This window comes from Stereum hirsutum (genome assembly GCF_000264905.1).
Source record: "Stereum hirsutum FP-91666 SS1 unplaced genomic scaffold STEHIscaffold_14, whole genome shotgun sequence".
NCBI lineage: Eukaryota > Fungi > Basidiomycota > Agaricomycetes > Russulales > Stereaceae > Stereum > Stereum hirsutum.
In genome coordinates, this window is record NW_006763144.1 from 419,187 (window position 1) to 433,390 (window position 14,204).

Consider the following 14,204-nt stretch of genomic DNA (forward strand, 5'->3'; position numbering starts at 1 on the left):
AGGAGCTCCTGGGACGGTTTTCGGCGCCATTTCTCACATCCACCGACACCCTCCTGCCAGGAATGTGCGACATCCCCGTCCACGCCGTCCCTAAGCAGGGGGAGGACGACTTTCGCATGGTCCTTGATAGCTCGATCGGTGATGATTCCCCAAACTCCCACATTCCTCGCGACACCGTTCATTTCAGCCCCGATAACATTCAGCATCTGGGCCACAATCTCCTCGCTTTGCGGCATCGTGGTCGCGTTGTCGCTTGGCTATGGAAGTCCGACGTCTCTGAGGCTTACCGGCTGATTCCTATGCATCCACTTTGGCAGGTGAAACAGATCGTCTCGGTTGGCGGAGTCCGTCGTGTGGATCGGTGTAACAATTTTGGGAACCGCGGTGCCGGTTTCCTTTTTTGTGTTTTTATGTCTCTGGTTATGTGGATCGCGGTGAATGTTGAAGGCCTGGATGGGTCTTTGGCGTACATTGACGATAATTTCGGTTTTGACGAGGAGGAAGGGCTCGACTTGTATGAACCTTATGATGCTTTCCTTCCTTCACGTCAGGCTTGTCTTCTGCGGCTTTGGGATCGGATCGGGGTTCCACACAAGGCTAAGAAGCAGGTATATGGTCGCTCCTTGAAGATCATTGGGTTTCAGGTCGACATCGACAAGATGACCGTTTCTATTCCTCCCGACTCTCGCAGAGCTCACGTCGCACACATCCGGGAGTTCCTTGCTCAGAGACGGCAGCCCTTGGTCGAGTGGCAACGTCTCTTGGGCTGGTGCAACTGGGCTCTCAATGTGGTTCCTCTCCTCCGGCCAGCACTGCAGTCATCATACGAAAAAACGCGAGGGAAACAAGTACGGAATGCACCCATCTTCCTCAACAACGAAGTTCGCCACGACTTGTCCTTTTTCGCTGACACTCTGGAGGCTTGGGACGGTGTTCATCTCCTTGAATCGGACAGCTGGGGTGTTGCGGATGCCGACGTTCGTTTCTGGACAGACGCTTCGGGCTTCGGCTTAGGATACTGGTCTCCAGATCTCAATATGGGTTTCCAGGCCGAGCGTTTTGAATTCGAGGCGGCGAAGGGTGGGATCTATTACTTCGAGGCTTTGACGGTTGTCTCAGCCCTCGAACGAGCCTGCTCACTGTCCCCTCGGCCTAAGCGTGTGGTTATTTTCTGTGATAACTCGAACTCAGTCGACGTTTTTAATTCCCTCTCAGCCGACGCCCCTTACAATGACATCCTTTACTATTCTATTCGCCTCCGACTCCTCTACGGTGTTCAGCTGCGGGTTGTTCATGTGGCGGGCAAGGAGAACGTTATCGCAGATGCTATCTCTCGGTTTGATTCCGCTACCATCCACCAACACCTCCCTTCTCTCCCAATTTACCCTTTTCAACCCCCTCGATTGCCGCTGGGGGCGCCGCGATGTTAGATATCTCTCCTTCATCACGCCAACCACCTCGGTTGGCGTGGACGCTGGAGCGCCTCCAGCACGAGCGAGCCATCGCTCTCTCTTTGGTCCTAGAAAAGTCGACTCGCTCCGGTTATGACTCCGCCGTCCAGTCCTATGTTACTTTCTGCAGACTTCACGACTTATCTACCACTCCAACAGAAGATACTCTTTCTCTATACGTTGCCTGGCAGTGCTCTCACATCAAGCCCGAGTCCGTGTCCACCTATTTGTCCGGCATTTGCACCACTCTCGAACCACTCTTCCCAAACATTCGCCAAATCCGCAACAGTTACCTCGTCACCAAGACACTCGCAGGTTGTCGCAAACGATTTTCGACCCCTATCAGGCGCAAAGAGCCCTTAACGATCGATGACATCGCCCGTGTGGCGTCTTCCCTCCCCTCCCCTTCCTACGACGATACACTTTTCCTCACCCTCCTCTCCTGCGGCTTCTTCGCCCTTCATCGACTTGGTGAACTCGTCGACCCTGATCAAGTCAAGATGAGGGAGCCTCGGAAGCGCATTCGGCGGCGAAGCGTCAAAATCCACGGCAACGATGCTTTTTCTTACGATCTTCCCATGCACAAGGCCGACCGGCTATTCGCGGGAAGTGAAGTTTGGATCACTACGCAGGAGGGTCCTACCAACCCGGTCGAGGTTTTCCGCCAATACGTCCGACTCAGGGACCGCAAATTTCCCCTTCACAGCCCACTTTTCCTCACAAGCTCCGGCACGGTCCCCATCCGGTCATGGTTCATGACCCGTTTCCATCGCTTCTTTGGCTCTTCGCATGGTGGTCACTCGATGCGCTCGGGCGGCGCAACATTTTTCGCTACCAAGGGCTTCACTGGGGAGGAAATCCAACGTCTCGGCCGTTGGACTTCAGAAGCCTTCCAAATGTATGTCCGCAAGAATCCTGTGCTCCTGCATTCATTCATCCACTCTACACATCGCAATCCCACTCCCGGCAACAATACACCCACATGACTTTCATCTTCCTCTCAACATCAACCTCTTCTCGACAGTAGCCTCTCTACTAGGTTGTCCGTCATGCGCAATAAAGCCCGGTTGGGATTTTTCAGGGCGCCCTTCGGGCGCCCCCCTCGGTATTCCCTCGTATACGCTCCAGTGGCGTTGGGTTGATTGGTTGGGCTAAGATGTGAGTTTTCGCAAATCCAATTCGACCCCACAGCACGACACCTCCGCTCTGTCTCACCATTTCTCTGCCGCGTCGTCCGCGACCGCGATGAGTCCCCAGGGACGGGGCACACCGACTCGGCACCAGTCACTCGGATGAGTGTGGGACCCTGGTGTCAGTGGAGTGGCGACGCTTTGGCCTACGTTCTAGTACAAAGCGCCGGCACTTCACAAGCGGATCAGCGTGTCTTTCTGGTTGCTCCGGCATCTCGTGTTTCTTCCTTTATTGTCGACTCCGCGCAGTCATCGGCTCGTGCCAACCTCACTTGGGCACTGACACCGTCTTTGTTCTCGCATAGCTATATAAACCTCGCGCCTCGTCGCCTGTCTCGTTACTTTTTGCTTCGCCTCGCCTCTTGCCATCTCGTCTCGTCTCGTCTCGTCTCAGCTCGCGTCCTCCTCGCTCCGTTTTTGCTACCCACCTTCCCTCCCTCTGCCTTCTTTTTCACTCGTAATCCTCTAGAAACTCGAATATCTATGTGCCACAACAACACACTTGCTTTCCGTCTCAGTTCTTTTCACTCTACTTTACTTTACCAGACTCAGAATGAATTTCTTGGCATCAACTTCTTTCTGCTTTACTTCGACTCGTACAGCCCGCGTGGTTGCGTGGGCTTAGGGTGCAGTTTTCTTACTTACTTCTACATCTTTGGTCTTTAATTTTCCGCAACGTACGTTACTCTGTAGGAAACCCACCCTCGTCCCGTCCGTCATGCGCAATAAAGCCCGGTTGGGATTTTTCAGGGCGCCCTTCGGGCGCCCCCCTCGGTATTCCCTCGTATACGCTCCAGTGGCGTTGGGTTGATTGGTTGGGCGTCTTTTGTTGTGTTTAGCTTGCCACCACGCTTGCACCACGCCATGGCGGTCGCTTTCCTCCCCTCCTATCTATGGACTCTGACAGCAATTTTCAGAATCGTAGTCGCTCCCACTTTTTCTCTCGATGGAGCGACCGGCGGTTCTTGACGCACCGCTTGCCATTTGAAGAAGCGAACGCCACCCTTGGCACACTTCAATGGCATGGCCACATTTGACCACCGAGTAGTATTCCACCTCAGAACATTGAACGAAACCTACTATCTGAGTAGCCCCTAACTCGCAGGGCCTCGCTGTACCAATGATATTCATAAAAAGCGCGAAATTCAGCTCAGTACTGTGCACTGAGGGCCTGCAAGAGCGATGTGGCCCAACTCGTGGCAGCCCCGTCGGGAGTGTCGGGTAAGGCGTCGTGTGGAGCAGAGCTTCTCTGCGTGAAATCGAGGTGCGACTACGATTCTGCAAACCGCTGGAACATCACAGCAATATTTTTTCTCGGAGGCAAAGGCTGTTGAACTCTTAGGATGAATCGCGGGTCTTGTCGTGGCCCGGAGTTCTGTATGTTCTTTTTCTGGACTTTACTGTGCTATGACGGTAACGCTGTGCACCAGGTGATTTTCTAACATATGCAGGATTCTGTTTCATCTTCTTGAATAGCTCACAATGGTAGTTTTTTGAGGTTGGACGCCAATTTACCTATGTTCATCACTATGCGCTGTTGTGTCTGAAGATCTGATGGCGCAGTTTGCTGAGCCGATTCTGTGCGACCTGCGCAGGAATATCTCCATAGCGGCGCTGTGACGAGTATCTTATCGTACTGGTGGCTGATCATGGTATTGCCCCGTGCTGTGGTCGACGGTTTTCATGCTTTTTTCTCTCGCCGATGAGAGGTGCCAATGATGTAGGATTATATGATATAAAGCCGCCTCGCGATACTTTACTTCGTCAAGTTGGAACGTGCGGTCTTCTAGAGCCTTTCCTTCTATTGTTCTCCGAATCCTATCTAAGGCCTCGTACAGCTCTGTATGTCGTTTACCATTACTTCAGAGACAGCACTTCGGGTATCCGAAGTCTTCAGGATTCAGTCGATTGTGATCATTGTGGAGACCGTGATATTCGGTACGTGCGCATCATCAATTATTGCTGAAGCGCCGACCGCTGACGATCATGATTTCGTAGGATTTTATATGGGGGTGTTCGGGTTATCGATATGGTTTACGTTGTCAGTCTGCCGACACCGTGCCCATCTACATCACTCATATGCGCCAGCCTAACAAGAGTCTCAGGCGCAAAGGATTTCAAAGAAAGAGAAACGTCTTCATGCTGAGCCTCACCACCGCCATGTTCTCTGTCTCCGCGAGCCACTGGGGTCTTTCCGTGGCGTTCACCATCATCGCCTCGCAATGTCAAGCACAACTTCTTTTGAGCCCCGGTGTACATTATCCCTCAGTCATGCTTCGCATTGTAGCGGTTCAAGCTCACCTCTCGATAATTAATGTAGGTTCTGTCTAATAGCTTTGTGTGTTCTGAATTTTAGATCTGAGCATTGACGGGCCCGCTTTGCAGTATATGCTGAACGACGTCGTTGTCATATGGAGGGCCTGGCTTCTTTGTGGCCCGAAGGCACGGAGGTGGATCTGGGCCATCAGCGTCCTCACGCTTGGTTTGTTCTATTCCTCCCTGTCTTTTCGTCTACGTCACGCGCTGACCTTTGAAGTCATTCGTTGTCTAGTGGCTGAATCTGTACTTGCGGTTTACAAGCCAGCTGTCGACCCGCACTATTGGACCCAGTTCTTCGCTGGGATCACGATCGAGGGAGCTACACAGGCAAATTCATTCACGGACGGAACATATCTTCGACCTCTCTATGCGGCTTACTGCCTCACGCTTTTGACCAACGTTTGGCCAACGATGATTATAGGGTACAAAGCTTGGTCAGTCTCTCCTTTGCATGCACGACAGCTCCTTGGATGAACCGCCCCTTATACTCGAGCGAACAGGACACACCAAAAGCTCATTGCGGGGACATCTGTCGAACACGGATCTAGGGCGCTACGAATACTTGTCCTACTCGTCGAGTCTGGGGCTATTTACTGCGTCATATGGGTACGAAGCTTGACTTTGAGGGTTATATGTTTTGTGTCACGAATGATGTGCTGATATAAATTCTGCTACTCACAGGCTATACATTTATGCTTCTTTTTCCTCAATGCATTTGGCTCCTCAGCCGTGCACGACCGAGCATCATGGATTGCGGTGACTTACTCCGCTATATACGTCTCAGCGAATGATTTGGCGGTGAGTAAGACTGACCTGAATTATTTCCGAAGCTAAAGATCATTATCCTTGTCGTTTAGGTGATCTATCCGACCGTTATCATCGTACTTGTCTGCTTGCAGAAGACCCTTCATGAGGCAAGGACGCTATCTCCGAGCGAGATGCTTACTACGCTACCACTTCGCGCCCCAGCATTCGACGTCGCGACTCATACCATCTCGCAATCTGTCTGCCCCCCGAATTTGCATTGCCCTCGTCTTCCGATCTGCCAGCGGACGATCGCTTTGACGTCGTGATAGGATCGGAATGCAGAAGTACCTTGGAGGAGGTCGGGGTCAACTTCCAGACCTCTGCTCAGAGCGCTGCAGCAGAGCGTGTATCCCACATGCCGGGTGGTCTGCCTGGGGAGAAGGGCGGACGCGGAGTATCATTGGTTTCCTGAGTCCTCTTATATCATACGCGATGCTGGGGGTGCGACGAGCCCCTTTATATCCAGAGAACCATGACATAGGGCAATGTGTCGCACATTCGCAGCGCGGTCTAATCATATGCACCTATTGAATGTGCTTCACTCGAACTGACGTTCGCTGAGTCACTCAGAATGACCCCTACCCCTCCCGCCCATTTCACATATTTCTCCTTCCAGGAAACCGCTGTCCCTAAGTATATGATCCTTGCCCTCTCAGCGGACCTCACATCAGTCGAGGTCTGCAACTTTTTCCCCGCCGAATCAGAGAAGTTAGGACGGTCCATGATCGCCGGGGTCAGCGGTCTCACTACGTTGGGTGACAAGTAGCTCAAACCCCGGTCGCCGTAATTACCCAAGGTCTGCGAACTTCCAGTCGTGTTGACGTGAAAGAGGAAACTGATACCACTGGGACGTCGAAGTGGCAGCGCTCAGCCCTCTTTAATCATTTTTAAATCCTTGTCTCGGAATGTTTCCTAACATAATCTTCATGGACTCTATTCGACATGATGCTAGAAGCTGAGAGTTGCGTACATATTGGGGCTCAGATTTCTCACAGATATACTAATTGTGGACAAGAAAGGTATTCAGTCAACCATGCATGCATTCAGGACGAGGCAGGGAACTAGTCACCTTTGTACACTCCATGGGACAATTGAGGGTTCCCAGTTTGAATTGTTAGGCTTATATCGGGGTTAAATACTACTAGAGGCCATCGTGAGTAAGTTAGTGGTCGCGGCTACGCTTGTCAGTGGTAGAGGAGTATGGCCCACCCGAATCTAAGAGAAGTTTTGTGGGCAAGGTACACTGAGGCAGGGTATATGCCACCACCATTCGGACACGAATAAACTGGGATGCTTTCAAGTTCGGACTGATCATGACCCTGAGGCGATTAGCAGGCTGTGAAGACAGGAAAAGTGAAGGGAGACCATGCGGGAAGAAATTAGCGGAAGGAAGGAAGGAACTTTGAAAGATGGAGATTCTGTTTCCTTGAAAGGATGGACTGCCGGAAGGAAGGAAGAAGGAAGATTAATTCAGGGTACAATACGAGCCCATCAGGACCAATACCCCATAGCACTCCGTACTCAATACATGCTGATGGCGCTGGCAGACTCGCACTGTGCAGTGTGCATTTGCGGGACGACACGCCCGGCCTCGCTCGGCTGACGCCAAAAGGTCGGCCTGCGCCACAGGGTCATGACTTGTCCACGACCGTGACCTGGTTGAACGTGGCGTTCAACGTTCGACTGACCAACCAGACTCGTTTTCCCGCAAACCCTGCATTGGAATTGTATTCATATCTCAGGCTTTCTATGTACTGAAAACACTAATCTATTCGGCGACAAGTCCTTTACGCTTCGCATCTGGAACTAGGGCTCGATACATTTCGGCGCTTTTCAGTTCACGCTTGTTTGATATCGTCGACCCCCACTGGTGAACTCAAATGCCGGAAATGGTAGCAACATCTTTCCGACCTCCACACACAAGTCATGCATCGGAGACCCTTAGCTGACGATGTGCCCCGTGGACCCTACGTTCTAGAAAGTCTCCATGCAGTCGTGCTTGACATCTACTGTATTCCTTTGCCACTAGCCTTGAGCCTGAGTACTTCGGACATCTCGGCGCCTCGATATCGTTGACCTCTCTGGTATACTCGAATCCATAATCTACCACGGTTTCCCTTCTAATTTCATACACGGTCTTGTTGTGGCAGAGCTCGCTAGCCGGAAATGTTTCTTGTCTTACTCCCACTTTGCGGACCATGACACTGTAGACGATCGCGCTTCAGGTCGTGACTCACGAGGCTCAATATATCCCACTGTGACCTCCTGGCGTCCACCTATCCACTCATTGACCTCGCACTAGGACCTCGAAACATGTCCATATGGCATAAGCGTTCCCATACACGGCATTCTTTTTGACTAATACATCTACTCGTAAGGTCGACTGTGAAGGGACCACTGGAATGTTTTCCATGCTGGCTTCTTACTGCATGGACTTTGCCGGAGATGGCACACCCCAGCAGTATAAAGAGGACGTCGGCGACGCCTTTTGACAACAGAGACCAACTTACTTGTATCTCTACCATCGCACGACATCGATAACATGTTCGCTCCCTCCTTTATCCGCGTTGCAGTGCCGTCTTGGTGGCCTTGGCCTCTGTCAGTCTTCTTAGTTGATCTATCCTCACATCGAGGACGTACTGACTATTGTCTTCCTTTTAGGTGACTTCTGCGACAAGCATCCAGGACAAACGTCAACTTTGATGTCTCACTCCTCCAAACACCGTACTTGTTTGCTGCTCTCCTGTAAGAATTAAGATCTTAATAACCCTTGCGTTGACTATTCATTGATGTTATCGAAGCTTGGCCTTGTCGAAGGAGTGTGCAACGTCCCGCCCAATGCTGATGGCGGCTGCTCGCTCGGTCTGGTGCTCGGCTGTTGCAACCCTTCGGTACGTCGATTTCAACCTTAGCTGGGAGATGATTAGATTCTCGCTCTTTGTGTTTACACCGATTTTCTCGCAGGGCGGCCCTTGCCTTCCATACCCTCTTTGATTGCGTAACCAGGCTACTACGTATATTCGCCGGCCGTCTTCAGAGTCACAGATTCATGGAACAAAGATAAATATAATTGATGGGTGGCCACCCTTCGAATAACGTCTCCGCTTCTCGTCCCTTGCTTGCTTGTTGTTTTTGTACCGCCTACTGCAGCTAAGAGCTTGTATTCAACTACTAGCCATCGAGCAGAATTATCACCTCTGTTGCGTACCACGTTTGCTCGCCTCTGTGTGACATACCTCTCTTGAGCCTTCGGAGCTCCGTCCAACACTCGGAGGTCCAAGGCGATAACGAGTGTCTTTCCACATGATTTCAACCACGCAACTTGACCTCAGCGGACAGAGAAAGCACGTCGCAAACGAGTAGCCACCTGATTATGATCAAAAGAATGGGCCAGAGCACTACCGGGACTCAGCTGGGTAGGGTGAGAGGCAATCTCCTTGCAGATCCTGTAGAGTAGCTGTATTATCCGCTTGATGGTAGGTTAATGACGCACCAGATCTGATAGCCACCATGATATAGGCCCTTTGTACGCGCCAGGTTCGTAGACAAGTTTGGCGAGAGGGTGTGGATGATCCTAGACGCTATTTCGAGCGGATCCTTGTGGCATGAGAGTCTCCACAGTCTCAATCTGGTGGGGAGAAAGTTGAACAAAGTGGGTAGAGTCGACGGTCATAGACTCATAGTGCTCAAGGGGCAGCCAGCGACCGAGGAAGAGAAAAGGCGGCCAGAAAGCATGCCACCAGCAAGAGCGAACCGAATAACCAGCGCGGAAAGTGCCGGCATCCGCCACAACGCCACCCGCGTCGAACAAGGACCCCTGCGTATGCTGACAGAGGTCCCATCCGAAAACCCCCAAAATCGGTCGTTTTCGTCGCACGATTTTGGGGGTGTTTTCGTCGCATCAGGGATGGGACATCGGATTTTTGGCCATTTCCGTCGCACGTCGGATGGAACATCGCTCCGCATAAGGCCTTCCCAAACCCTGGTCGTCAAAAAATTTCCCCAAATCATGTTTTTGGCCGTGTTTGCCAAGTTTTTACCCCATTTTTTGCGTCCCCGAGAGACATTTTCGTCGCATAGCGGGATGGAACATCAGCATCGAAAAGCCGTTTTCGTCGCACTACGGATCGGACGAAACGCGATTTTTCGCTCAAAATTCGTCGCATCAGGATGGGACCTGCGTCAGCATACGCAGGGGTCCTGTCGAACATTGTGCCCGCTGGCAACCTTGCAACCTTGCAATTGCGTAGTATGGCTAGCTTTGTATAGGCTTGGAACCTCATACAGGCCTGGAGTTAACGCACAAACGCTCCACCAGTAAGTCCACGATAAAGTCCACCGTTAACCCAGCAATCCTCCCCTGCTTCAAGGTTTCACGCTGCTGACTATGCAGTAGGCTACATGCGCCCTCGAACTGCCGAAAAATCTGGAGCGATCGGTATCTACGCTAACAAACGCCTACAAGCGCCTTTTCTTCCTTCCACCATCCTCGATGGCTGATAAATAGCAGATCTAGCTTGTACTGGAGGAGGAAGCAAGAGCTACTCATACTTTTGGCCAGAGAAGACATGGGAAGGAAGAGATTCACTACGTTTACCAGAGTAGCATCAAGTTCGCAAGATCATCCTTATGGCGCAGACTTAAGAGCACGGCACGTTCATCGAAGTTCTTGTCGAAGATCCTGGAGCATCACGCGTTGGCCCTAAATATCTCGCTGAGTTTCCCTTCTTTCGCCCTTGCTTTCCGTCACATTTAACTGTAATCGTTTTGTCTGTGTTGCTCCCTGTCTTGTCGCGCTCTCTCATATGTTCTGTACCACCATCTACCTTTGAATGACTGAATGGTAGAAGATACTGTCCCCTTCAGTGGTGATATACAGCATCCTATGCCATATTTGTTGTTATGATGAGTTGACATACACCAGGCGCTTCTCACCGGTTTGCGTGGATGATACAGACCACACCACCGTGTGCCGTGCTGCCCGATTTGATCTACAAGATTCCTCTCCCATTATTGATGCTTTAACCGCTGACCTGCGCATTCGACCTTGCCTCCTTTTCAGATCGATGTACTTGCTCCCTAGATGTCTGAACAGACCGGCCACATCGACTTTACCACGTACGACGAAACGCACAAAACCCAGTGGGTCAAAGTCGTCGGAGATCTCGACTTCAGTGTTAGACCCTTTGTCGTCCTCCACGGAGGCCCAGAGATAGCAGCACCCTACCTTGGCCCTCACCTCGAGCTTTACACGAAGCTTAGCATCCCATTATCCTCTATGAAGTCAGATGCGGACACTCTATCCACCCCCTCACAAAACCAAGGAATTTCGGTCCGTCGAGCTTTTCATGGACGAGTTCGACAACGTGCTTTTTCGAGATCGCAGACAACTTTGATCTATACGTCCATTCGTGGTGAAGCACAACTCTCGCTGCCGACTACGTCGCTACTTGCCATCCGAGGGGACTCAACCACCTAATTATCGCGGATCCGCCGGCGTCTGTGCTGCTCTGAGGCAAGAGCACGACGGTGTTATTAGAGGCGAGGTATCCGAAGTGGTTTGTGGAGATGTTGAGGAAGTATGAGAGGGTAGAGACGACGGATGAGGAGGAGTGTCAGGAAGGTCAAGGTCGTGTTAGTACTCACAGGTTTCTACGAGATTATATAGGTGGGGAACTTCTGAGTTTAATCTTACCGGGCTTCTGCATGTCCCTCACTCTTCTCTAATGGCATCGAGGATGAAGCGCAGGGCAAATATGTTCGTCCCGTCTCCGAGAATATACACAAAGTGAAGTGGCTATGATTTGATAAAAGTAGTTATATACCGTTCTGAGAGGAAAAAGAGAGCTAAGTACTTCGAGATGCTTGATAGGCGTTTGAAAGGGTAAAGTCTGAGTCGTACTGGGAGCCAAGACTCCGTACTGTAATGGATGCTAAAAGTAACTACATATCGAAGGCTCGTAGAAGAAGAAAGGTAGTAGTATGTGAAATTGAACCTCTTCGTCGCTAATACACAGAGATCTGTGCATGTGCATGATTACGGAGCCGAAGATACAAGTAAATGAGGAGGGAAAAGGCAAACAAAGAGAAAGATGGCAGTGCATAAAAAATAAACAACCTCCTCGTCGCTGATACACAGATGACTGTGTACGTACATGGATAGAAACTGAAGATACAAATCGACGAGGGGGCGAAAGTTAACGAGTCGAGCTGAGATATGTAAGAGAACTTTACGGACACAGACACGGGTGGCACCTGGTGGCACCAATAACCTTCGATCCTCAACCCTAGCCCCTCCACCTCGTTGACCGAAGTCACTTGGTGCCATCCCCAGTTCGAAGAGCCTCTGTAAAAAGACCGAAGTCCTCTGCTGGCTGACTGGCGGGTCACTCGGACGCCCAGCCGCCGCCGGGCTGACCATGGGGGAAGCTCTGGGTTAGAGCGTCGCCGACGCGCCCAAAGTCATCTGCTGGTCAACTAGCATTTGCTTGAAAGCTAGCTGCCGCTGATAGACATTTCGGGCTCGTCGCGCCTATGAGGACATCGAACACCCCAGCATACTCACATCTATCACCGATCACTATAGATGATGAAAGTGCGGTAGAGAAGGGAGGCTTGCCGGGCAGCGTGGTCTCGTGAGGAACAACCTACACGCGCTGACACATGTTCTCTCCTCCCAATGCAGGGTGTTCGACGTACCTCAAACTCGCAAGACGCCTCCCAGAACCGATCTTCATTGATCCCGCTGCACCAGAGCTCAAAACCATGCTCTCCATCAGTACTCCCAAGTCAAAATGTCGACATCAACGTCCATCGGGGTGTCATTCCTGCATAGCGCCAACTCCGCAGCCCGAATCTTTGCCTCCATCTTCCTGGCCTTTATAGAAATCTCAGTTGGGCGCATGACCATCTGTCGGGGAGAGCTCGAAAGGCGAATGGGTGTGGTGCGGGATTGGACTGGCTGGACTGATTGGGGAACACGGGGTTGGAGGTCGGCATGAGCAGCTATGGGCTGAGAGTATCCAGTTTGGCGACGGCCGTTGCTAGACTTTTTCGGGGGCGGTGGGCTACGATGGTAAGAAGAAAAACATGAGATGACGCTAGCCACAGTAATGCACAAAATAATAGCTTACAGGTTATTGAGCTCAATGAACGACAAGAATCTGTCATTAGACATATTGGGATATCTCCCATCGTTGAAACAGCTGCTCTCGTTGTAGCATGTTAGCCAATCTTTCCGCAGAAATGCCCGTGAGGATCAATGACGCTTACCCGACGGTTATTATCTGCTTTCTGGGTTCGCTATCGTTCCGCTTTCTGGGTTTGTTATCGTTCCGCTTTCTGGGTTCGCTATCGTTCGACTTTCTGGGCTGGCTATTGTTCAGGTAGAAGCATTTGGTCGGACCTTCATAGAAATAAATCACACCATAAGCCCACAGACGTTCATCAACAACAACAGATCGACAACGACGGATCGACAACGTACTGGATTTGTTGGTGCAGTGGTAACAGCGACACTTTGACCCTCCTGGAACATATGATGTGCTTCTCGCATCACTGAAAGCATGTTTCTTGCTCACAAACTCCTTTGAGTCTATTCATACTTCAATTAGAATAGCACTCGGAATGGGGACATAAGGGTGGCACGTACCGCAAGGCTTTGCTTTGTTGGGTGTGGCCTCCAATGCTTCGTGAATGGGTTCCATAGGCGTCGGGCGCATTTGACGGGCATGCAAATGTTCAGCTCGACGCTGCATGACACAGCGCATCTGCTCGGTAAGGTCTCTGCAGAGAGAATCAGCGAAACGGCCATTGAGGTAACCCGGGACCAGGCCTGCAATTGCGGTGGCGAACGGAATGGACAACACTGCTAGGGCGGGACTGTGTTCGGAGAGCCGGATTGCTGTCACGACACATGCACCAATTATGCCAACTGTCCACACAAACGGAATGAGCTGTATGGCGGATGACACCAGGCGCCATATGAGATGGTCGATTATGAGATCTTTGCGAGCCGACTGCATCGTGATCGACAAGAGGGGAGATCGTGGTTTGTATCAGATGTGAGCGACTGTGGGCGTTCGTGATAAGATGAGTGAGCACGAAAAGGCAACAAGCGATGGAATTTAAGGAGCTCATTGTTGAACGTGTTGTTGTTCCCACGGTGACACGTTCCCACGAGGACTGTAGGGCAAAGCAATGACGTAAGTGTCACAAAGAGGCGTCCCTAAGTAGAGCTGATGAAATTAAATTCCACATACCTGACCGATGGACCGTGCTTCGTGCAAAAAAACACAGGCATCATGTGCTCAATTTACCGGAACGCTGAACTACCAGTGCACCAGCTTAGGGCGCCGAAGTCGGGATTGTGCTCATGCTATCGCGTAAGTCCGTACTGCCCAGTGATGGCAGAATATACTCAACCATTATCGCTACG

At 51.2% G+C, this 14,204-nt stretch overlaps 5 protein-coding genes across 5 annotated transcripts; 4 read left to right on the forward strand and 1 right to left on the reverse strand.

Annotated features, from left to right (window-relative positions):
* Positions 1–461: 461 nt before the first annotated feature.
* On the forward strand, positions 462–959 carry STEHIDRAFT_35770 (uncharacterized protein; the record flags this gene model as incomplete). The annotated part of the gene is made up of 1 exon (XM_007307686.1): positions 462–959. A coding segment is annotated over one exon (498 nt), but the record flags the coding sequence as incomplete, so codon positions are not given.
* A 51-nt stretch (positions 960–1,010) lies between these two features.
* On the forward strand, positions 1,011–1,424 carry STEHIDRAFT_28558 (uncharacterized protein; the record flags this gene model as incomplete). The annotated part of the gene is made up of 1 exon (XM_007307680.1): positions 1,011–1,424. A coding segment is annotated over one exon (414 nt), but the record flags the coding sequence as incomplete, so codon positions are not given.
* A 158-nt stretch (positions 1,425–1,582) lies between these two features.
* Positions 1,583–2,338, forward strand: STEHIDRAFT_34578 (uncharacterized protein; the record flags this gene model as incomplete). Its single annotated transcript, XM_007307685.1, has 1 exon — positions 1,583–2,338. A coding segment is annotated over one exon (756 nt), but the record flags the coding sequence as incomplete, so codon positions are not given.
* Positions 2,339–4,801: 2,463 nt separating this feature from the next.
* STEHIDRAFT_160376 (uncharacterized protein) lies at positions 4,802–6,033 on the forward strand (the record flags this gene model as incomplete). Its single annotated transcript, XM_007307896.1, has 6 exons — positions 4,802–4,957; positions 5,027–5,123; positions 5,193–5,394; positions 5,461–5,566; positions 5,642–5,758; positions 5,818–6,033. The coding sequence occupies 6 exons, from the start codon at positions 4,802–4,804 to the stop codon at positions 6,031–6,033; spliced, it is 894 nt and encodes a 297-aa protein (XP_007307958.1).
* A 6,509-nt stretch (positions 6,034–12,542) lies between these two features.
* Positions 12,543–13,791, reverse strand: STEHIDRAFT_160377 (uncharacterized protein; the record flags this gene model as incomplete). The annotated part of the gene is made up of 5 exons (XM_007307897.1): positions 12,543–12,834; positions 12,901–12,972; positions 13,040–13,172; positions 13,254–13,361; positions 13,419–13,791. 5 exons carry the CDS (start codon positions 13,789–13,791, stop codon positions 12,543–12,545), a joined length of 978 nt encoding a protein of 325 aa, XP_007307959.1.
* Positions 13,792–14,204: the final 413 nt, after the last annotated feature.